The 24,388-nt window shown below is 46.3% G+C and overlaps 1 protein-coding gene across 4 annotated transcripts; it reads left to right on the top strand.

Annotated features, from left to right (window-relative positions):
* The first annotated feature begins 432 nt into the window (after nt 1-432).
* Nucleotides 433-23,323, top strand: CCNQ (cyclin Q). Of its 4 annotated transcripts, none has more exons than XM_030194066.1 (6): nt 439-1,273; nt 5,207-5,348; nt 9,712-9,895; nt 11,685-11,817; nt 12,181-12,408; nt 22,398-23,323. In XM_030194066.1, the coding sequence occupies exons 2-6, from the start codon at nt 5,216-5,218 to the stop codon at nt 22,485-22,487; spliced, it is 768 nt and encodes a 255-aa protein (XP_030049926.1). In that variant the 5' UTR covers nt 439-1,273; nt 5,207-5,215; the 3' UTR covers nt 22,488-23,323. The 4 variants fall into 4 exon arrangements, with proteins under 4 accessions (XP_030049927.1, XP_030049926.1, XP_030049925.1 ...); XM_030194065.1 differs by having other exon boundaries at nt 441-1,719; nt 5,206-5,348; XM_030194064.1 differs by having other exon boundaries at nt 443-1,723.
* The last annotated feature ends 1,065 nt before the right edge of the window (nt 23,324-24,388 follow it).

The following is a 24,388-nucleotide window of genomic DNA, read 5'->3' as shown; positions in this document are numbered from 1 at the left end:
CCTCTCTGTGTATTATGGGACTTGCCACACTGATCTCAATGGGCAGGATCAGGCACTACCCACACTGCTTACCTAATTTATCCTGTTCAGCATTTTTCCTCCTCACATATTCCTCATTCATCTTCTCAGTGTCCCTCTGTGTTCCTTCCCTATGCTCTTTCCATGCTCAGCATCTTTTCTCTGTGTCCCTGTTCCATCCCTTGTTCAGCATACCCCCTTTCTCCTTCCTACTATACATGTCCCACCCTGGGCCAGCATCTCTCCCCAGCTCCCACCCCCCTTGCAGGCCAGCATTTTTCTCTTTCTCCAAAGGTCCAGCATCTCATCATCTCTTCCCCTACATCCCCCGGTCTGGTCTTTCTTTTCCCTCCACTTACCCCCTCCCCAGCATTTCTCACCTTCTCTGGTCCGGTCTCTCACTTTCTTCCCTCCACCGAGTCCAGCATCTCTCCCCTTTCTTTTTCCTTGCCTCCTGGTCTGGTATCTTTTCCCCCTCTGCTCTCCTCCTCCACCCGTGGGTCTGATGTCTCTCCCTCTTCTTCCTCCCCTACCCTGTAGGTCTGGCATACCTCTTACCCAGTGTGTCTGGCATCTCTCCCTCTGCCTTCAGTTCGTGGGTCTGGCATCCTTCCATGGGTCTCTCTTCTTCTTGCTCAAGCCCCGTGTCCAAGATCTGTCCCCCTTTCTTCCCCGTCATCTTCTGATCTGGCTTCTCTCCCTTCCCCTCCCCTGTAAATCTGGGGCACGGTGTAAAAACCGGATACAGCGGGATCTTCCCGGAAGCAGGCGCCCGTCAAAACAAACAAACAAAAAAAAAACCCGCTTAAGGTCGTAGTTAGATGCGGAGGATCCCGCAGATCTGGGTTTTACACCGTCCCCTGAAGGCATGCTGCTTCTTCCCTCCTTTTCTGATTCAACTTCCGTTCCTATGAGTGAGACTAAGTGATACGGACTGGCTGGGACACCTAGAAGCAGCGTGCCTTATTGCGACGTTGCTGGCTGGACCTGCAGAAGGGAACGAGAGAACAGTTGCCTGACCGCGGGTACAAGGAGCGGGGAGCCTGAGAAGACAAAAAAAAAATCGGCTTTTGATACGGACACCTCCTCACTAGATGCAGCAGGACTCAATAGTGTGATACGTCATCACACACCGCCGGAAACCTATCCCATCATGCATCGTGACAAGAACGTTCATTCAGAGTACTTCGCGACGCGTGTGTCTTCAGATTTGATCAAGTGCACCTCGGGACGGGAGTTGGGCAGTGTTCCTTGAGTGGGTTAATTGGGCTACTTTTGAATACTGGCTGCGGGCCATTTTTGGCAGTGGGGTGCTTTTGGCTACTTTCTTGCACCGTGTTTCATGTTCGGTCACTTCAGTGCATTATTTTAAGCTTTTATTATATTGCTCCAATAGTCTTTCTCTACAAGCCTCATTCTGGTGTGGTGCTCCAATAGCTTCTCTTATTGTGTTCCAAGCCTCATTGTGGTGCTTCAATAGCCTCTTTATGTGTGATCCAAGCCTCACTTTGAAGTCACACATTTGTTTTTGTGCGTTTCAAAGCTTTGTAATGATTGCTTTCTGTATACGAGTGTTGTCAGCTACTCTAGAGCTGGAGTTTGGATGCTACAGAACAAGATAGAAGGATAATCTGCCTTTTCTGTGGAAAGATTTGCTGGCTTCAGACATCTCAAGAAAAGTAAAGACGGCTGGATATTCTTCTTGGTATGCAGATTTTTTTTGTATGGGTTTGATTGGTTATAGATTTTTTTTTTTAAAGCACAGGTTTTGAAAGTGCAAGGTTGGGGTTTTTGCAAAATGCACATGACGGTACAAAAGTGGGAAGACTAGGAAGAAGTTGGGAGCTATAACAGTGGTGTTCAGGCTTTGCTTGTTCTGTAAAACATAGAAAAGCTCAGACTACTCTTTTTTCCCCCTATAAAAAGAGAAAAACTTTGCTGGGGAAGTGTAGGATAACTGAAAGCATGAGCTGTTCTTTGCTTTTTTTTTCAGTAGTTGGGAAGCGGGTTTTTGACTGACAACGTTCTTAGGAGGATGCACCTGCTGCCTGTTCCGGGAGACTGCGTGCCAGGGCCGGGCCGACTGTTAGGCAAGACTAGGCAGTTGACTAGGACAGCAGTTGTGTAGGCAGCAAACAGTAGCCCTAGTTAAAGCAAAACAATAGATCTTAACAGCCATACAAACTCAATGAGAGTGCTCAGTTTTACAATACTCCATTTGTGTAGGTAATGGGTTTTGGAAGTTGTCATTATTTATAATATATGCACGAAAATTTTAATGTTTTAAAAGCATGTCATCTTGAGGAAGGACAGATAGGGGACTTAAGACTGATGGTTCACCTAGGACATCTGATACTCTTGTATTGGCCCTGGTTGTAAGTGCTGTTGAGGGCTCTGCTGTTCCATCAGGAGCTGCAGTTCAGTTGTATTGGTATAGGATTTTGTCACTTTCCTAATATATGTTTGTGATAAGCACAAGATAATTTTTTTGTGACTAGTTTTTTTTTTTTACTGTGAGTAGAAACCTGTGTCTCTTATCGGTGTGGTTTGCAACCACACAACTCTCTGCCTTGCTTGGAAGAGCTGCTGAGACAGCAAGGGAACTTACCAAGATCTCATAAACCATAGGACCTAACGCTTGAAAAAGATTGAAGGTGTTAAACTCAATAGAAATGACAACACCCTCTCCACCCTGCCCCCTCCACACACATGGAGGGGAGCTCAAGCACTACTGCACCCAAAGAGCTGGTACCTGTGCCATAAAATTAGTTCAGCCGCAAACCTATCATGGCTGAAAGACCAATTAAAACAAAACAGCCTTAGCTATTGAATCTAGAATGGGTCTGCAGCCCATAGTGCAGTGGCTCCCAACATTTTTGTATTGGGCACACCCACAAAACTGGGTTCATCACCTTCACAAAAATCTCCAGGCCAGTATTTTTTGCCAATAATGATTTGGTTAATCTTGTGGCTTCAGATCAGATCATAAATAAAAGTTGAGCATATCCTAATTTTTTCAAATCTTGGCTCAAAATGTTTCATTTGGAGGAGTTACATAGCTCATGAGATCATTACTTTTTTGGAACCTGTAACAAATGCAGAGCTGAGACAAGGCAGTGGCCCTGTTCTGGAGAGGTGATTGCTTTTAAAAAACAAACAAAAAAAACAACACAAACCAAACGTAAATGCAAAATACAAAGATATAACTGATGTATGTTTTCCAAAACTGACAGAGAAAGAAAGACTTCCCGCTATAATCCTGGGGGAGATAGAAGAAATAACATAAAATATGTTGTAACTTTTGTATTCATATAGGTTCTATCGAATTTCATGCTGTTTTATGCCTATTTTCTTGGTGCATGCTGTCTCTTTTGCAGCTACCAATCCTCTCATCAACGTCAGCTTGGTTAGGACCTGCTCTCTTCTCGATAAAGGGCTTTTGATTGTTGATTTTATTTCCAACCATGGTCTGCAACTACTTTGTCTCTCAGAAACCTGGCTGAAACCGGGAGAATCCGCACACCTACTTGAAGCATTCCCTCTCACCTTTAATTTTTCTTTCTGTAATTGGCCTTCCAGGCATGGGGATGGGGGCATTTCTTTGCTCCATCTCCCATCATGCCTCCCCCTATCTCTTGCTCCCCTCTCCATTCTGACACTTGGGTTCTTTGCCTTATTTCTGGTGCCTCCAGTCTGTCCATTTCCCTGATTATCACCGCCTCCCTTCTTTTCTATTGATGAACTTTCCAGGTTCTTACTGATCTTTTCTGTCCTGTATTCCCCACTCCTGATTGACATTAAGATCTCATGTGATTGGCCCTCTAGAATGCACTGATATGAGGCAACTTTTGATTGTTGTGTAGTTTGAAAGATCTGAGCCTCGCAGCAAATTATATACGTTAGTATAAAGAAGATTGCAATGTAAGTTTAATGTGAACAGATGAATTAGAGCGATGTCACTGTACATGTGGAAAAGATATATGCAGTTGTATCAATTGATTATTTTCTAAACTAGGTATATCTAAACAGAATACAGTACTAATAAGAAATTGATTTATAACTGTTATGCTGTTATTTATGATGTTGGGGTTTTTTTTTGTGTCTTTGGGCTGCTATTTGTCATGAGTTGTGCTAGAAAAGTTTTCACCATCGGGACAACCCTGACCACGGGTAAGAAGTCACCCTTGCCAGGGCGTAGGCAGTGCTCTCTCCACCTAATAGCAACTAGAGACATCAATGCTGCTTTTGAAATGTGCAGGACCTCTTTCCCAAGCACATGTATATTCGCACATACTTTTCTGCTGGCTGGATATAGCATGAGCCCTGCCATGTAATGCATGGAGAACTGGATCCTGCTTTGTGTAGGTGACACACTGCCCACCGAACCTCCTCTTCCCTGAAATGAGCTTTCTCTGCCTCTTTCCAGCCACCAGTAGGGTTTACAGGGCTTCTCTTTTGGCTATGTAAATCTCCTTGTGTCCACATAGCTTGCACCAGGGAGTGTGGTTATTTTTGGAAATGTTGGTGTGCTTTAGGTTTGAGAATGTTGGGAAGTGCTGCTTTAGAATAAAAGCATTGCAAGTGGTCCAGAATGCAGCAGCAAGGTTAATAGTGGGTACATCTGAGTTTGCTTATTTAACTGCGATTTTTAAACAGCTACATTGGTTACCTATAAAACAAAGGATAACATTTAAGGTGTTGGTACTTGTGCTCCTGTTTTATTTCAAACAGGTGTTAAGTGTGTATCATCCAGGCAGGTCATTAAGATCTGAGACTGCTATTCGCCTCTCTGTAGGTGACACTGAATTGTTCACTATGCTGTGACTAGAACTTCAGCTTTTTCAGTGGCAGGGGTATTTTTATAGAATGCTTTGGTAGGTCAACTGCATTTATGTAAAAGCACTTTGCAGTTCAAAAAATTGTTAAAAATACAGCTTTTTTTGACCTTTTAAGTTATGTAAGTCAGTTCCCATCTTATTTGACAACTGGTGGGTTTTGGGTTATAGTAGTGTCTTTATGTTTGTCATACTAGCTTTTTATGTATGTTTTTGTGGAAATCACCTAGCTGGTATATAAATTTTTAAAATAAATAAAACTGCTGTCCTCTCACAGGATTATGTGCAATGCAAATAAATTATATAATAATAATGTACAGATTTTTAACACTAAAATGGCGGGTGCTTTGCAGTGAAGGGGCATGGAGGGTGGCGGCAGCAGCAGCAGCTGGGTGCCTGAATCAAGGACGCTTGAGGAAGAGCAAGAGAATGCAGATAAAGCAGCCCGGGAGATGCGATTACATTTCAAGATCACCAGGTTCATCATGGAAGCGGGTCAGTATATACGAGCTTTATTTTTATTCATTTACTTTTTGTTTTGCAGTAGCTTACTTGAGGCTGCATGCTAGGAGCAACCAACACATCGCTTCCCCAAAAAATAAATCACCACCTCCACCTTAACCTCTGCTTTTGCTCTTCCACCTCCCTCACCTTTGCTTTCTATAGCACCAGTTTTGCCTGATATTCAAAGTGAGTTATCAGAGTGCCAAGTCTCACTCTTTAGGAGTGTCTGGCCTGGTCTTATGAATAGGCCTAGGTAACTGCCTGTGGCACCAGAGCATTGCCACTTGGCTTTCCTGCACCAGGTTTGAAGGGAAAGAAATTAGGTCTTGCCTGATAATTTTCTTTCCTTTAGTCTTACCAGCTATTCCAGAACAAGTGGGATGTTGTGACCATTGACCAGCAGGTGGCGATAAGAGGATACAGAATTGAGGCGTGCTCTATAAGCCTCATGTGAAGCCTCTCCAATTTTAGGATACCCAAGCAGTGTAAGAACTAAGAACTTATCTCATGGTTGGGGCGTATTGCATCAGTAAAAATGATCTTACTCCCTAAAATGCTATATTTGTTTATGGTACTCCCTATTTTCTTACCAGATTCATTCTTGTGGGGTCTACAGCATAGGGTGTTCTCCTTTATCTGGAGAAAGAGGCCACCAAGGGTACACAGGAAAGTGATGTATCAATTACGCACTCGGGGAGGAATGGGGGTCCCCTCATTTCAGTTATATCATCAAGCAGCCCACCTTCAAATTTTAGCGGACTGGCTCCAGGAGGCCAGCAAGATGTGGCATAAACTTGAGCAGACATATCTAAATCCCTACCCATTGAAAGCGATACCTTGGCTTCCTGGGCGTTTCCTTAAAGAAATCATCAGAGGGGCCACTCATTACTTGGAGTAAGATACAAGAAAGAAAGGTTTTTACCAGATCGCGCCTATTTTACACATATGCTTATTCGCTTAGCCCCACAATTTGCCCCAGGATCTTTGGATCCCTGCTATCGTACATGGGAGAGTCATGACCTTCGCAAACTGGGTCAGGTGTGGGAGGAGGGGGTGCTACATTCGTTTGAAGAACTATGTGAGGAATATGGTCTTCCCCCTTCCGGTGTCTTTCAATGTCACCAGTTACGAGACTTTATAAATTGTAGAGCAAATGGAGATGAGTTTGTCTGAAACTTGTCTTGATCAGGTGCTGGAGAGTGGGGGAGGGAGAGGAGGGATCTCCAGGATTTACAGGGCTCTTCTTACATATCGTAATCCTATTGTGTATTATCTGTCAAAGTGGGAGGTGGCATTGGGGATGGATTATGATTGTGAACAAAGTGGAGCAAGTTTTTCGCTCCTTGCTCCAGATTGCCAACAAGGAGATTTCACCCCTCGAGGGTTGGACCAAGACTCCCATCATTGTGAACTCCTGGAGGTGTTGCCTGGATGGGCAGATTGTCCTGCTTTCTTATTGGAGCAAAAGGATGACTGCAGAGACTGAAAGTGAGAACACTGATTATACTGAGGGTGTCCCAGATGGTAGCACCTACTCCCTCGAAACTGCGATCTAGAAGAAGAGGCGGAAGTGCAGGGGCAAGACTTGGGCATATCCTTAGGAAGCCTCTGTGACTTAGTCTCGCTGAGCTCCTTGACTAAGTTGCTCAGATCTTCCCCAAAGAGCCACCGACCCCAAAAGGGGAGGTGCACCAGCCACAATTTAGAAGCAGCATCCGCTGACCAGTTTCTCAGCCAGAGCCACACAAAGAACCAAAGTGTGTCATGAATCATAAAAGGCGTCTGCCATACACGCCAGTCCTGTTTCCAAATGCGAAACATAGTCCTGATCTAGTTGATCTGAATCCAGACCCAAGGAGGTGGACATCTGATGCCATGTATGACACTTGCTGGCTATAAAGGCTCTGCAAACTGTCGCTTGGAGGCCTAGAGATGCCACCTCAAAGGATTGTTTCAAGGCACTTTCTATCTTCTGGTTGTGAAGATCTTTGAGTGCTATGCTATCCTTCAGCGGAAGAGTAGTCTTTTAGTTACTACTGTCATCAGAGCTTCCACCCTGAGGAGCTGCAATTTTCCTTCTCATCGGGCAGCAGTGGATATAACTGTGCTATTGAATGACCAACCTTAAGGCCCGTGTCAGGAGAATGCCATTCCACTAAAATAAGGTCTTGAATGTCTGGATGCATAGGAAAAACCTTAGAAGAACCCCTAAGGCCTTTCATGATAGAGGATCTGGAGTGGGAGGTGAGGTATCCAATAGACAGTACTGCCAAAGCATCTGTAATAAGAGAAGTCAGTTGCTCTTATCGTCCCCTTCCTCAGGCAGTAGTTCACCTCTTGCAGCGATTCTGTCAGAGAAGGACCCTTGAGACCATGGAGCCTTGATCAGAGAAGTCTGGAGAGCGATAGCCTTCAGATTTCTCCAAAACAGGAGGATCCAAGTGGGACCCTCTTAGACAGTGGAGGATGTGCTTGAGGGGTCTGAGAAACTGCAGGAACCAATGCAGCCTGTCCCTGCTTCATCAAAAAGGCTTGATACAAATTCAGCACAAATTCCAGAGTAAACCCTGAGTGGCTAGGCAGGGCTAAGTTTGGCAGCGGCATAGTCTGCAAAATGGAGGCGTTTGTGCGGGAAGAGCTAGGAATGCGTCTGCTGGCTCTGGCCACCAGATCAGTGGCAATGTGAGGAGAATCGCATGCCAAAGGGGAAGGCAAGCCAGAGACTTGCCTGCATAGGTAAAGTGTCAGACAGAAGCTCTGAAGTACCCTCCCTGGGGCTATCTGCCGCATCTCGCTGCTCCTGCAACATCCTACACACTGGAGTGGCGGGACCCACAGCGGGTTCACCCGCTTGACTGTTTTGCGAGAACTGCCATTCCCCACACAGCTCCAGAGGCAACAACGAAAGGGCTTCGCCAAACATACTGGCGCAGAGAAAAATCTGCTGCTGCTGCACCCCTAGTCTCGATGTGAGGGAAAAAGTGCCAGCTCGACTTACCAACGCCAACTTTGAACCACTGTGCGCTCTAAGCTGAGCAGCAGTCCTCCACCTACAGTCCTGCCATTGAGTGGGGCTGTTTCACTATCACATTTTCAAAAGTGGGGGACAAGCAAGATCTGCAAGACTTCAGGGAGCCTGCCTATCCATAGCAAGTGAAATGACAATATTTAAGCACTGTCCCCCACTGACAGCAATGCGATTGGCGGACTCCTGCTCAGCTTAGAGGGAACAGGGCTCCAAACTCTCCTTACTGCTGCAAGTCACGGCAGCCATTTTAGACTGGTACCACAAGGGGCAGAAGCGAGGGGGCTGCTCTCCTGCCCCCAATGACACCGCTGGACCACCAGGGGTACAGGTAGGTTTGGAGGGAGGGCCTGCCTGCACGGCTGGGGAGGGCAGGGGGGGTCTTGATGTGGGCTGGGAGGAGGGCGGGAAAGAAGGGGGACATTGGGGGGGGGGGGCTTGGGGGCTTTAAAAAGAAAAAAAAATTTATGCAGATCAGTCTGTCTGATATTCAGCCAGGGACGCATAACTTTTATGTGGCCCTGTCTGAATGTCGGCTGGGCCCACATAAATGAAGTGTGCCCAGCCCGCTCAAAAAAAATCCCCCTTACACAGTGCCGGTTTCCGGCTGTGGCCCAGCACTGAATATAGGGAGATAAGTTAGTCAGTGACAATGAGTGTTTAAAAAAAAAAACGCTGACTGCCGCCGGTTGAATATCGGGGGGGGGGGGGGTGCATAAAATATTAGGAGTTATGCTCATAAGTGTGGGCCCCTCCCCTGTGTATTCTCATTTCGCAAATTCATCCTATGCAAGAAATGGTCATATCTACAATATACTAGATACATTCATATATGCTAGTATTCTAAACATTTATGCCATGTAAATGTTGTAGAAGTTCCCCCTTGAGATCATACACTACAGCAGGTGCCCCAAAATATGGCTTATGAGCTGAATACAGCCCATGGAGTTCATTTTTCCAGCCCTCCATGCTTTTCCTTCACTTGGCAATACCATCGTGCAGAGGAAGTTCTCCACTTCTTGTTTCACATGCAGTAGTTCTGGTAGGGCTCCCAAACGTCACCTGCCAAAGATGATGAAGATGGGAGCGCGTTCTGTTAACAATCTAAGGAGGATCACACCCCCCCCCTCTCCTCCCTTAGCTGTAGACTCCTGTATGCTACCCCCCCCCCCCCCCCCCCAACTCTTTCAGTGATTTGAAATGTTTTATGTGGCTCCTCTCTTGAAATGTTGAGGAACTCCTTGCTATAGTCTCATTGGTGGAGCAAATTTGTTAGGAGTGCTGTTGTTTTGTTTCTCTTGCATTAATAGACTGCTGTTTGCTGTCTAGGTGTTAAGCTAGGAATGCAGTCTGTCCCCATCGCTACGGCTTGTATGGTGTACCACAAATTCTTCCGTGATACTAGCTTGGACGCATATGACCCTTACCTGGTTGCCATGTCGGCCATCTACCTGGCAGGCAAAGTTGAAGAGCAGCACCTGAGGACAAGGGACATCATTAATGTGTCCCACAGGTAAATTGTCTGCAGCACTTGCTCCCTTCTGCCACCGCACGCCATTCAGGTGAAAGGAATTAGCTTGTATGACAGTGGTTCCCAAACCTCTACTCTGTTGGGTTTTCAGGATAATTATTTATTATTACAATTTATTAACCATGTCTACTAATGAGCCTGAAGACAATATCACTACACATTTAGAAAAAGAAACGGCAAAAAATGACTTAATCACTAAAAATGCAATACATAGCAAGTTGAAGTTTACAGTAAGTACACAAATCAGCACTGGTCAGTCTCGGGCTTGAAGCTGAATATGTCCAGAGTTTAATTGCACGTTGAGTGAAGAACAATTTTCTCCGATTCGTATTAACTTTACTACTTTGTAGCTTCATCGCATGCTCCCTAGTCCTAGTATTTTTGTAAATAGTAAACAAACGATTCACGTCTGCCTGTTCCACTCCACTCATTATTTTATAGACCTCTATCATATCTCCCCTCAGCTGTCTTTTCTCCAAGTTGAGCTTCAGCTTTTCCCCATAGGGAAGTCGTCCCATCCCCTTTATCATTTTCGTCGCCCTTCTCTGTACCTTTTCTAATTCCACTATGTCTTTTTTGAGATACGGCGACCAGAAATGAACACAATATTCAAGGTGTGGTTGCACCATGGACTGATACAAAGGCATTATAATGTCCTCACTTTTGTTTTCCATTCCTTTCCTAATAATACTTAACATTTTATTTGCTTTCTTAGCTGCCACAGCACACTAAGCAGAGGGTTTCAACGTATCATCAATAACGATGCCGAGATCCCTTTCTTGGTTGGTGACTCCTAATGTGGAACCTTGCATTACGTAGCTATAGTTCAGGTTCCTCTTTCCCACATGCATCACTTTGCACTTGCTCACTTTAAACGTCATCTGCCATTTGGACGCCCTGTTTCTCTGTCTTGTAAGGCCCTCTTGTAATTTTTCATAATCCTCTTGCGATTTAACAACTTTGAATAACTTTGTGTCGTTAACAAATTTAATTACCTCACTAGTTACTCCCATCTCTAGATCATTTCTAAATATGTTAAAAAGTAGTGGTCCCAGCACAGACCCATGGGGAACCCCACTATCTACCCTTCTCCATTGAGAATACTGACCATTTAACCCTACTCTGTTTTCTATCCTTTAACCAGTTTTTAATCCACAATAGGACACTACCTCCTATCCCATGACTATCCAGTTTCTTCTGGAGTCTTTTTCATGAGGTACTTTGACAAACGCCTTTTGAAAATCCAGATACACAATATCAACCTGCTTGCCTTTATCCATATTCCCCTGTTTCTGAACCCACTAACTATTGGGCTACTTTTCCTCCAATAACAAAATTTAGACTGTTGGCATTAATCAGATTCAAATTAAAGACATGAGCAGATCTGGTGTAAGACATAAGAATGGGAATTCAAGACATTGTATTCCTATCTGAACCCCCAGATCATGAACTAAGACAAATAAGGGGAATATAATCATTTTAAGCACAATGCAATCGACAGAGCTAAATCAGCCTTAGTCAGTAGTAGTATCTTAAAGGTGTGATCCAGAAGAAATCGCCTAGAAATGGTATCCTCCATAACATGTAAACTTGTTTCCTGAATATTTTCATTGTGGATATTCTGAAAACCTAGCAGGATGGGGGTCCCTCAGGACATGTTTGGTAACCTCTGGTATTTGTAATTATTCTACCCGTATAATGCCATTAAGCAACATATGTGTCACTGCTGGAGATCAGGAACAGTGCTGACTCCCTTTACCCCTCCTTGCAGATACCTACACCCAGGCAGTGAGACACTGGAGCTGGACTCCCACTTCTGGGAGTTGAGGGACAGTATTGTACAGTGTGAGCTTCTCATGCTGAGGCTTCTTAATTTCCAAGTCAGCTTTCAGCACCCGCACAAGGTGAGTATTGAAGAGAGAGACAGAGATGTACAAGAGGAGAGGATGGATATATATATCTGTGAATGCATGATTGTGTGTGTGTTTGTAAGTCAGCCAGTGGATGGCATGCACATTTGTCCTTGTAGTATGTCTGGTTCCTCTGAGGCATTGTTGCACTATTTTACCCTTGTACCACCAGGTGGCACCAAAACCCCAAGCTCTTTAACCTTCCATTTACCTCTCCCTTGTCTCTGGATGAGGGGGTTCAAACATGTCTGACAGGTATCCTTTGAACTGCATGCATGCTAAATCTATTTTATAGCCTCTAGCTAAGAGAGAAAATAACATCTATATTTGTATGTTTGTAATTTCCCCCCTCCACAGTATTTGCTCCATTATCTGCTCTCTCTGAAGCACTGGATGAATCGTCACAGCTGGGAGCGGACGCCAGTTGCTGCTGCAGCGTGGGCATTGCTCCGGGACAGCTACCATGGGACGCTGTGCTTGCAGTACAAAGTGCAGCATGTGGCCATCGCTGTGCTATACTTAGCCCTGCAGTGTTATGGTGTGGAGGTACCAGCCCATGCTGCAGGGGAGAGACCATGGTGGCAGGTGAGGAGATACCGGGGTATAATCCGGCGGGTCCTGCTTGCAAATGTTGAATATTTGGAATAGTGAGCCCAGTTCTAGAGATTCGGAACCCTGCACCATAAACTTTGTACAGTGAAAACTAAGACCCCTGAGGAGGGGATAAAGAGGAAGGGATATGGTAAACATTCACTAGCCCAAGGTATAAATCACAAACAAGATGCATTTTTTAGTTGATAGGGTTGTCTAGACCAGGGGTGGGCAACCTTGGTCCTTGAGGGTTGCAACCAAGTTAGGTTTTCAGGATTTCTCCAATGAATATGCTTGAGAGCTATTTACATACAGTGGCGGCAGTTCATGCAAATAGATCTCGTGCATATTCATTGAAGAAATCCTGAAAACCTGACTGTTGTGGTCCTCATGGACTGAGGCTGACCACCCTTGATCTAGACAGTGGTAATGGGATAAGCTGAAGGGAAAAGACTCAAGAGTAACGTACTGAGGACTGCTATGTGGAATAGCAGCTGAGGTTCAGGGTAGGGGAGCAAACGCTACATGCCTAGAGGATCCTCAGTGATGGAAGAGAATGGGAGTGAAGGGTGAAGCCTGGGATGGGCCCAGAGGATCCTTGGGGTTGGGAAGTGATCGATAAAGCTTGGGAGGGACCCAGAGGATATTCAGTAATGGCAACATGAGGGGTTGGAGCCTGGATAATCTCAGAGGATCCTTTGTGGCTGAGGACCCATGGATGAAGCCTTGGGGAGTCCCAGAACATCCTCTGCACTGGAGGAGCAAAATGTGAGGATGGGGGAAGAAAGGAGTGATGGCTAGATGAGGAACCATGTATTTTCAGCAGTGGGGGAAAAAAAGGGGTAAAACTGTATATGTACTAATGAAATAATCCAGAATGGATATGGATTGAATAAGACTGAGGATCTTTATCAAGAACTCTCCTGCTTTAGCCTGCTCCTACAGTCTTTATCTAAGTAAATCAGGAGTGGTGCTACTGTGCTGAATGTCACCAGGATCCCATGCTCGTCTCACAATTGCACATGTTAACCTGAAGAAAAGATGTGGGGAAGAAGGTTAAAAAAAAGAAAAACTCCCAAGACATCTGGCCAGAATGAATATCAAACATTTTGTTTCACTGATGAATATGTAAAAGAAATATGTTTGTTCTAAGAGAAGAAGCAGCTGTATAGCCAAGAAGACTGCAAATAGATATTCCGACTTGGGTCCATTTTTCAGCAGGTGGAGATAAGAGTACAGAATTATGCTGTGCCTTAATTAGAACCCTGTGCAGCTCTCACACAATTTAGTATTCTGTCGCCAGTAGGTGTTAGGTGGTTGCTGTGCAGCTCTTGGTTTGGAATGATGTTACTTTTTTAACTTGTGAACTGGTTGCTAACTAGCTTTATCAAAAGTTAGGGAACAGGACTAAATTTCTGTGGAGAAAAACTGCTAGTATTGCAGGATAATGGATCTTTCAGGGGTATACCTGGCTGTCATAGGTCCCTTCCCCTTCTCCTTCTTAGCTTCTCTACTAAAGATACAGAAATGCCAAGGAGGCACGATCTTTGGCCCAGATGATCAAAAGTAAATGCAGGTGCTAGAGGCCACTAGCGCCCACATTTACATGATCAAAGGGCATCCGGCGCAAGCACGCAGGAACACCGCAGAGCTCATTTAAATTAAATTTAAGTGAACTCTGCGGTATTCAGCCCCTGTGATCAGAGCAAGCGCTCTTAACATAGGGACAGAATAGCGCCTTAATCCTACACCAGCTTAAAGCTGGCGTTAGGGTTAAAGCTCTGTTCCTGCCCCCATACCCCTAAGGCAGCCTGGGCTGTCACTGTCAGCCTAGACTGCCCCCGCCATTGTTGGTGCCCCCCCCCCCCCCCCCCAACACAAGGGCAGGAGGGGCTGGAGGTCCTATGGATCTCCAGCCCTCCTATCACCCATGCCCAAAACAAAATCCCTGGTGGCCCAAGTGGACTGCCAAACCCGGTCCCCACCCAGCCTGGTGGTCTAGCGATCCAAACCCGGTACTCGTGTACCTCATTGTAGTAGGAGGGAGCAGCACTCCCTCTTCCTGCACCGCCTACAAAATGGTGGCGCCCTGCCCAGGGCATCCTGGGATGCGCTGGACATGGCTTCTCTACCATACAAGGTTTAGGGGAGACAGAAGTTTTGAAAGTTTTGGGGGTTTTTACTGATTGAATTTGGTATATGCATGACAAAATTGTTTGCCCCAGGATTCAGAGAGGTAATAGGGTACAGTGCAATGATGGTCATATATTGAGTGCATAGATTGGGTATTCATATCCTTTTGATTCCTCATATGAGAAAAGGCTAAATAGGTTAGGGCTCTTCAGCTTGGAAAAGAGACGGATGAGAGGAGATATAATTGAGGTCTACAAAATCCTGAGTGGTGTAGAATTATATCGATTTTTTTTTTTTATTTGTTTCAAAAGTACAAAGACTAGGGAACACTCTAACATGGAAATACTTTTAAAATAAATAGGAGGAAATATTTTTTCACTCAACGAATAGTTAAGCTCTGAAACTCTTTGTTGGAGGATGTGGTAACAGCAGTTAGTGTATCTGGGTTTAAAAAAGGTTTGGACAAATTCCTGGAGGAAAAGTCCATAGTCTTCTTTTGAGACAGACATGGGAAGCAACTGCTTGCCCTGGGAATTGTAGTATGGAGTGTTGCAACAATTTGGGTTTCTACTTGTGACCTGGCTTGGCCACTGTTTGGAAAACAGGTTCCTTGTCATCAACAGCAGATGAATCCATTAACTGATGGGTTGTATCCGCCTACTAGCAGGTGGAGATGGAGAACAGTGAAAATACATGGTGTTCCTGGACACCCAGCCCTCTCTGCCTTCAGTGTATCTCTATCTCCCAGCAGGTGTGGACGTCGCTTTCTCAGCTCCTGGATTTCTGCCTGGGGTGGCTCCTGTGCTTTGCCAGTAGAGCGGGGGGTGTTGTGTTTGGCAGTTGGTGTTGCCCACTTTAAAGGCATACTTGGTTTTCCCTGTCCCTGCCTTACCCCATTCTCCCTCCTCCCGGAGTTCCTCTGTGGTGGTTCCGGTTCCTCCCACTGAACGCGGCTGTGGTTGCTACTCCATCTATTTTGTGGTGCCTCGAAAAGGGGGGTCGTTCAGACCTATCCTTGACTTACACAGAGTCAACGAGGCCTTAGGAGTGCGACACTTCCGCATGGAAACCTTGCGCTCCATCATTGCGGCGGTACAGCCAGGAGAGTTTCTCAAGTCTCTGGACCTCAAGGAAGCGTACTTGCATATTCCCATCTGGCTGCCACATCAGCGGTTTCTCTGGTTTGCGGTATTGAGCCTTTTCATGCTTAACGCTGACAATCTAATCATCTACGAGCCAGCTTCATCGGAAAAGGTCTTTTTAAAGACCCACCTCAGAGATTAACACATTACGTATCTTTCAACGGATACATCAGCTGTTCTCCGGTGGCTGAGCCACAGACCCACCACACGGAACACCTCACCGCGCACATTTTAGCGTGTTCCCCAGACGGTCTCCGTCGAGCGAGACTCCTGATGCATGCCTAACGGCCGAAACACAACGGTTGTGTTGAGTCTTGTTTTCATCAATAAACAAGTGTTTTTAAGATCCCTCTCTCCAAGTTTTGTATTTTCGTGGTCAAACATCCCACTTTCTTCTATACCTGCGGTATTACTACTACAACTACTTAACATTTCTAGAGCACTACTAGGGTTACGGAGCGCTGTACAATTTAACAAAGAGAGACAGTCCCTGCTCAAAGAGCTTACAATCTAATAGACAAGTGAACGGTCGGTTTGGTAGGGGCAGTCAAATTGGGGCAGTCTGGAGTCACTGAACGGTAAGGGTTAGGTGGGCTTTAAGCAAAGACTTGAAGACGGGCAGGGAGGGGGCTTGGCGTAAGGGCTCAGGAAGGTTGTTCCAAGCATAGGGTGAGGCAAGGCAGAATGAGTGGAGCCTGGAGTTGGCGGTGGTGGAGAAGGGTATGGAGAGGAGGGATTTATCCTGTGAACGGAGGTTACGGGCGGGAACTTAAGGGGAGATGAGGGTAGAAAGATAGTGAGGGGCAGCAGACCGAGTGCATTTGTAGGTAAGAAGGAGAAGCTTGAATTGAATGCGGTATCTGATCGGAAGCCAGTGAAGTGACCTGAGGAGAGGGGTGATATGAGTATATCGGTTCTGGCGGAATATGAGACATGCAGCAGAGTTCTGAACAGATTGAAGGGGGGATAGATGGCTAAGTGGGAGGCCGGTGAGGAGTAAGTTGCAGTAGTCCAGGCGAGAGGTAATGAGAGCGTGGACGAGAGTTCGGGTGGTGTGTTCAGAGAGGAAAGGACGAATTTTGCTGATGTTAAAGAGGAAGAAGCGACAGGTCTTGGCTATCTGCTGGATATGCGCAGAGAAGGAGAGAGAGGAGTCAAAGATGACTCCGAGGTTGCGGGCAGATGAGATGGGGAGGATGAGGGTGTTATCAACTGAGATAGAAAGTGGAGGAAGAGGAGAAGTGGGTTTTGGTAGAAAGACGATAAGCTCGGTCTTGGACATGTTCAGTTTCAGGTGGCGGTTGGACATCCAGGCAGTAATGTCGGATAAGCAGGCCGATACCTTTGCCTGGGTCTCCACGGTGATGTCTGGTGTGGAGAGATACAGTTGGGTGTCATCAGCAAAGAGATGATACTGGAAACCATGAGATGAGATCAGGGACCCCAGGGAAGAGGTGTAGATTGAGAAGAGAAGGGGTCCAAGGACAGATCCCTGGGGAACACCAACAGATAAGGGGATGGGGGTGGAGGAAGATCCATGAGAGTGAACTTTGAAGGTGCGGTGGGAGAGATAGGAGGAGAACCAGGAGAGGACAGAGCCCTGGAACCCAAATGAGGACAGTGTGGCAAGAAGTAAGTCATGATTGACAGTGTCAAAAGCGGTGGATAGATCGAGGAGGATGAGGATGGAGTAGTGGCCTCTGGATTTGGCAAGGAACAGGTCATTACAGACTTTAGAGAGTGCTGTTTCTGTCGAGTGAAGAGCGCGAAAACTGGATTGAAGCGGATCGAGGATGGCATGAGAGGAGAGAAAATCAAGGCAGCGGCTGTGGACTGAGCGCTCAAGTATCTTGGAGAGGAAGGGTAGGAGGGAGATGGGGCGGTAGTTGGAGGGACAGGTAGGGTCTAGTGATGGTTTTTTGAGGAGTGGCGTGACTACGGCATGCTTGAAGGTGTCTGGGACAGTTGCAGTGGAGAGAGAGAGGTTGAGGATATGACAGATGGAGGGGGTGATAGTAGGAGAGATGGTGTTAAGTAAGTTGATGGGGATGCGATCAGAGGAACAAGTGGTGCATTTTGAGGAGGAAAGAAGGCGGGCGGTTTCCTCCTCGGAGATATCAGGAAAGGAGGAGAAGGAGGTCTGGGTTGGTTGGTTGAGGGAGAGAGTTGAAGGGTGAAGAGGAGGAGGTGGCTTGGTAGTGAACTCAAGGTTGATCTTTTGCACCTTGTCGCGGAAGTAGTCAGCCAGTGATTGAGGAGAGAGCGAGGGGGGGTGGGAGCGGAGGGCACTTTGAGGAGGGAGTTAAGGGTGGCGAAGAGACGACGAGGGTTAGAGCTGAGAGAATTAGTCAATTGGGTGTAATAGTCCTGTTTGGCAAGGAATAGTGAGGACTGGAAGGAGGATAGCATGAATTTGTAGTGAAGGAAATCTGAATCGGTGCGAGATTTCCTCCAGAGGCGTTCAGCAGATCGGGCGCAGGAGCGAAGGTAACGGATGCAAGGGGTTAGCCAGGGCTGGGGATTAGTACGCCTTGTGGGACGGGAGGTGGATGGTGCAAGGGTGTCCAGAGCAGAGGAGAGAGTGGCATTGTAAGCGGAGACAGCCTCGTTGACAGTCTCGGAGGACATGATGGAGGGGAGGAGATTAGAAATACTAGATGATAAGGTGGGAGGGTCAATAGCCTGGAGATTCCTAGAAGTAGTGGTTAATGTTGGGCGGGGCTGAGGGGGAGGGTGAAGAAGCGTGAAGGTGATCAGGTGATGATCAGAGAGAGGAAGAGCTGAGGCGTGGAAATTGGAGGGTGAGCCGGAAGAGGAGAGGACGAGGTCAGGGCAATGGCCATCACGGTGAGTAGGGGTGGTGGAACACAGCTGGAGGTTGAAGGAGGATGGTAGAGTGAGGAACTGAGAAGCGTGAGAGTTGGACGGGTCATCAACTTGTATGTTAAAGTCTCCGAGAATTGAACCAACATTTCCAGTTTCGCGCCTTGCCTTTTGGCCTGGTGACTGCCCTTCGGACTTTTTCCAAGGTGATGGTGGTGGTGGCTGCCTTTCTCAGGCAAGAGGGTATCAGAGTTCACCCTTATCTTGACGACTGGCTCATCAGAGCGGATTCGGCAGACGAGAGCCGACTTGCCACAGCCAGAGTTGTTACAGTTCTTCAGACTCTGGGCTGGGTAGTCTATTTGCCCAGAAGTCACCTGACCCCCCTCTCAGTTTCTTGAGTATTTGGGGGTCCGGTTCAACACGGCTTCGGGGTTCGTTTTTCTTCCCAACAGCAGGCGGCTCAAGCTTCAGAATCAGGTCCGCCTGCTCCTGCGGATGCCTCGCCCTTGAGCTTGGGACTTTGTTCAGCTCCTGGGAGCGATGACGGCCACCATAGAAGTGGTTCCCTGGGTGAGAGCTCATATGAGGCCGCTGCAGCTTGCTCTGCTTCAGCAGTGGTCTCCGATTTCCCAGGAATACCAAAGCAGACTAAGGTGGCTTCCTGCGGCCCAGCGCAGTATGGATTGGTGGCTTTCCGACAGCATGCTGCGGCAGGGGATGCCACTGGCTCTTCCATTTTGGTGTCTGGTGATAATGGATGCCAGCCTTTCGGGCTGTGGAGCTCAATGGCGGGGACGCTATGCTCAAGGTCTGTGGTCCACCGCAGAAGCGGGATGGTCCATCAATCGCTTGGAACTGAGAGCGATATTCCAGGCTCTTTTGGCCTTCCTCAGGACGCTGAAGGGTCTTCCTGTCCAAGTTCTGTCGGAAAACACGACAGCAGTGGCCTATATCAATCGTCAGGGCGGCACTCAGTGCAGGGCCCTGGCTGCGGAGGCGTCTCAGATTTGCAACTGGGCTGAGCGCCACCTAGAGCTGCTGTCCGCGGCTCACATAGCCAGTCAGAGCAATGTACAAGCCGATTTCCTCAGCAGTCACCGAATCGACCCAGCGGAATGGGAACTGGCAGACGAAGTTTTACTTCAGATTTGTGCCAAATGGGGGACTCCAGGCTTGGACCTCATGGCATCAAGCATAAATGCCAAAGTCCCTCGCTTTTTCAGCAGAAGGGAGAGATCCTCGCTCGGCGGGGTTGGATGCTCTGGCTCAACCTTGGCCCTCGGGCCTCCTGTATGTGTTCCCTTCTTGGCCCTTGGTAGGGCGAGTACTATTTCGGATTCATCTGTACCGAGGATTGGTGATTCTCATCGCCCCGGATTGGCCAAGGCGTCCGTGGTACATGGATCTTCAGCAGATGCTGGTGGACGTGCCTCTTCCTTTGCCTTGGGTTCCGAACTTGATAGTTCAGGGTCCGGTGACTATGGAAGATCCTTGCTGCTTTGGTCTTACGGCCTGGCTCTTGAGAGGGCGCAATTGAGGGACAAGGGCTATTCTAATAAGGTTATTGCCACGCTTTTGCAGGTTCGCACGCAGTCTACCTCTGCGACTTATGCTCGGATCTGGCGCACTTTTGAGGCGTGGTGTACTCCAAAGTCTTTCTCGCCGACTCTGGCGACAGTCTCATTCTTGCTGGACTTTTTGCAGGACGGGCTACAAAAGAGCCTGGCCTACAATTCCCTTTGAGTTCAAGTGGCAGCGTTGGCCTGCTTCCGGGGGAAAGTCTCTGGCTTGTCCCTTGCTGCTCATCCTTTTGCTGTCGTCCGACTTGGAACCTGGGGCTCGTGTTGAAGGCGCTCCAGCGATCTCTGTTTGAGCCTCTTAAACGGGCTTCTGAGAAGGATGTGACTCTCAAGACAGTTTTTTTAGTGGCAATGATGTCAGCAAGAAGAGTGTCTGAGCTTCAGGCTCTTTCCTGTTGGGATCCTTTTCTACAGTTCTCGGAATCTGGGGTAACTGTTCGTACGGTGCCTTCCTTTCTGCCTAAGGTGGTTTCAGCTTTTCCCCTCAACCAGCCCATTTTTCTTCCTTCTGTAAGGAGGAGTTTCCGGACTCCTCTGGGCAATTGCGCCTTTTGGATGTCCGCAGGGCTCTGTGGCAGTATCTGCAGATGTCAAATGAGTTTAGAAATTCTGATTATTTGTTCTGTTGGTAGGCCCCCGACGGGGGTTTCCGGCATCTAAGGCCACTATAGCCTGCTGGCTTAAGGAACTCAATTTTTTGGCTTATCTGCTTTCAGGGTGGTCACCGCCTGAAGCATTTAAAGCGCAGTCTACGAGGGCAATGTCCTCTTCGTGGGCTGAAACGGGTGTCTTTTTTTTTCTCTTCAGGAGATCTGTCGTGCGGCTAACTGGGCTTCTCAGCTCTCTTTTGTGCGGCATTACAGGCTGGATGTGGCAGCGCGGCAGGATGCGCATTTTGGAGCGCAAGTGTTTGCTTGCGGAGTTGCCTGTTCCCACCCTACTTAGGGAGTGCTTTGGTACATCCCATCAGTTAATGGATTAATCTGCTGTTGATGACAAGGAAGGGAAAATTAGGTTCTCTCCTTTAGTCACAGCAGATAAATCCATGATCCCTCCCTGTCTGACTTTAGTTTTTGTACAGATGTTGCATACAGACATTGTGCCTCATCAGGAGTACTTGAAGACAAGCTATCAGAGTTTCTACATGCTGTTTTTATTGCAGGAGGTTGATAATGTCCCTCCTTTGTTTGGTTATTGCTCCAGTTTAGGGGTGTTTGTTCTCTGTGAGGAAAGTTTGTTATTTTGCCTTTCTTATTCACTCTGCTTTGGAAAATTCATATACTGAAGGCAGAGGGGGCTGAGCGTCCAGGAACATCATGTGCTTTCAGTGTTCTCTATCTCCACCTTCTGGTAGGCGGATACAACCCATCAGTTAATGGATTCATCTGTTGTGACTAAAGGAAAGGAAATTATCAAGGTAAGAACCTAATTTTCCCTTCTGCCTGCCTCCAGAATCCTTGCCAGTGCCGCTCCCATCCTCTCAGTGGCCCTGCCCACAGCACAGAACCTTGTATTCATTTTTCTGTATATTAGAAGCCACAACATTTTTTGGTAAAGCACTTCCATGAGATTTGATCCCCGTTCCTCATAGGATACCCATAACGCCTCCTCCCAGAGCCGCCTGTGGGGAAGGGTAATCTTAAAATTCTCTCAAATATCACTTACCTGCTAATTTTCTTTCCTTTAGGTTTATCAGATGAGTCCAGCTACCTGCTCTTCTTTCTGTCTCCAAATCATTAAAGCAAAGTTTTTGTAGCAAATATTTTTGTGTTACATCAGCATTACATTCAGAAACTGTTTTCTTATTAAAGCAACATTTTTTTCACTGCTTTTTAAAAAAAAATTTAATATTGTACTGAATTGTCTGAGCTGCACAGGATTCTATTAAGAAACAGCACGATTCTATACTCTCTATCTCCACCTGCTGGTATTTATATTCTACGCTTGTCTGGCTCGACTAAAGGAAAGATTATTATTATTATTATTAGCATTTGTATAGCGCTACCAGACGCACGCAGCGCTGAACACCTGATACAGGTAAGATCTAATTTCTCCTGTACACGGTTCACATTGTCCGCAGTGGTGCCTGGAAGTAAGGGGATGAAAGAAGAAAGTTAATGGGAACAGTGTGAAAAGGGGTCCTTTAAACTAAGAGGAATCCATTTTAGTGTAGAATGTGTGGCAGATCTGCTCTAAGTTGTGCAGGCTTTAGTTTTAAAGTTATTGTATTTAGTGTAGTCAGTAGCAGGGCTTAAGGTAATGTATTTTGTTTTTTTTATCACTTGCATCCTATTGTTTTCAGGTTTTTAGTGAAGATCTCACCGAACAGATAATACTTGACATTGTTTCAAAACTGATACAGCTTTATTCACTGGACACTGAAATCTCATAGCCAGGTGAAGAAGAAGGGGTGTCAAAATCCTCTTCAAAAACACACCGTTCAGCAGCAATTGTCCTCCATCTGTATACATGAAGTGGAGGATAAAAGGCAAGCTCTGTGAGATCGTGGGGGACCAGAAGATGTATGGGAAGAGCTGGGAAAGGGACGTTCAGACACCCACCATACTGCCTGGAGATGGAGGTGGGGAGGCCAGCTTGGGGAACCATGAGGCAACAGCTTAGACTCGCCTGAATCTTTGCTTCCTCTGCTTCCTCCCCTTTAATGCCATGGACTTGCTTCTACTGTTACTGAGCCACACACAGAGACCCCAGAGGGAGCAGATGCAAATTGTGAATTGTCAATGCTGGTGTTTCACCTGTCCAAACTGGTGTGAACTAATCTGAATTTCTCTTAAAAACAATAAAAGCTGCTCCTATTTACCCAGCTATGTGCACTTCTGGAGATTTTGTGGAGGCTGACCGAAACTTCAGCCAAAACTGAAAACTATTTTGGTTGTGTGAATGCGAACCTATGAGGTCCATTTGAGGATTCGGAACTTGCAGTGAGCAGCCCTCTGCTAAATCCCCAGAAGATTACCCTCCAGTCCCAGAAACTGCAAGCAAGGGCTGACAAACTGGGAGAGCCATTTTAACAAGGACTTTTCAACAAGTCTGGCACGTTCAGGTTCTTACTAAAATAGGGTAAAGGAGTCCAGACACTGGTCTACTTTGTGGATGTTATACCAGCCTGATGCACAATCCAGAAAATAAAAGCACATCAATGTCACTGAAAGTGAGGACTCAATATGCTGTTAAAAATAAAATTACAATTGAGCAATACCTTTCTCAAATTATTTTCTAATATGTAAACTTCATTGTATTATTATTTCCCTATTAACACTATAAGCTGACCAGTACTTGAAAATAATCACTGCAGGTTCCTTTCTCATAGAATGTAGCTTCTCATTGTCACAAGTTTGATTAAAACGCTGCATCTTTATCATACCCAGCACAGCCTGGAAATTCTTTAGAATCACCCAAATAGTATCCAAGCCAGAGTACATACAATAATTTAAATAATGAAAGACCATATTTTATCTCCAAGCAAAATAGCCGCTGCACACACAGACCTCAGCTAATGAAAACTGAAATTAAAAGCCACAGTGCTTTTATATTGGTTGACTTTGCACCACATTTGGAGTGACAGCTACTGTCATATCTCCACAGAGAGGTTAATTCCTAAGGAGTTTATCCCAAATTTGCAGACTTAAATTTCTGCTAAATTTTTAAAATCAAAAGCATTTATTTTAAGCACTCTATTTACCAGATAAACTACTATACAAGATCATAGCTGCATTACTTGTGAGATTGCCACTAGAGGTCATGGCAGTCGTTTTGAGAGCAGAGCCAGCATGGGCAGGAGCGACTGGGGATCATGCCTGCCCTGACTACACCCCTGGTCTGCAAGGGATTGTAAGATAGGCCCAGTGGGGGCACCTACAGGTGGGCAGGGGGAAAAGGCAACTCCTATTTGGAGGGAGGGAGACAAACGGGACAAAGCACACATTTTCAGCTTCCACCAAAAACACACAGTTTTGTTAGAAACCGAAACTATGGCGGTAGCCTTTTGGGCGAAGCCAAACCTGAGCAGAAAAAGGATTTGGGGCCAGTTTCAGCACCGGCCTCTAATTGTTTGTATAAGGGCCTCTCTTGGAGGTCAGTTTACATAAGTGCAGCAGCAGAAGGCATGATGTCTATAGCAAAGTTTATTTTCCTTTAATCTGTTTTTCCAGTTTGGTAATGCGGGATGTACGTTTTATGATAATCCTCTGAAGACAGGAACAACAGTGAGATTATACCAAGGAAGTTTGATGACACATCTGAGTATCTCAGATTGCAGGCTGCAGATAGGCC

The sequence above is a fragment of the Microcaecilia unicolor genome, chromosome 2, assembly GCF_901765095.1.
Source record: "Microcaecilia unicolor chromosome 2, aMicUni1.1, whole genome shotgun sequence".
Classification (NCBI taxonomy): domain Eukaryota; kingdom Metazoa; phylum Chordata; class Amphibia; order Gymnophiona; family Siphonopidae; genus Microcaecilia; species Microcaecilia unicolor.
This window is presented reverse-complemented; position numbering and strand designations above follow the sequence as displayed.

Bases quoted from the DNA above. Each gene is read 5' to 3' on its own strand.
- CCNQ (XM_030194066.1), top strand. From the start codon at position 5,216: ATGGAGGGTGGCGGCAGCAGCAGCAGCTGGGTGCCTGAATCAAGGACG. The intron at 9,896-11,684 runs GTAAATTGTCTG...CCCTCCTTGCAG, and splicing joins ATCATTAATGTGTCCCACAG to ATACCTACACCCAGGCAGTG. The intron at 12,409-22,397 runs GTGAGGAGATAC...TATTGTTTTCAG, and splicing joins GGGAGAGACCATGGTGGCAG to GTTTTTAGTGAAGATCTCAC.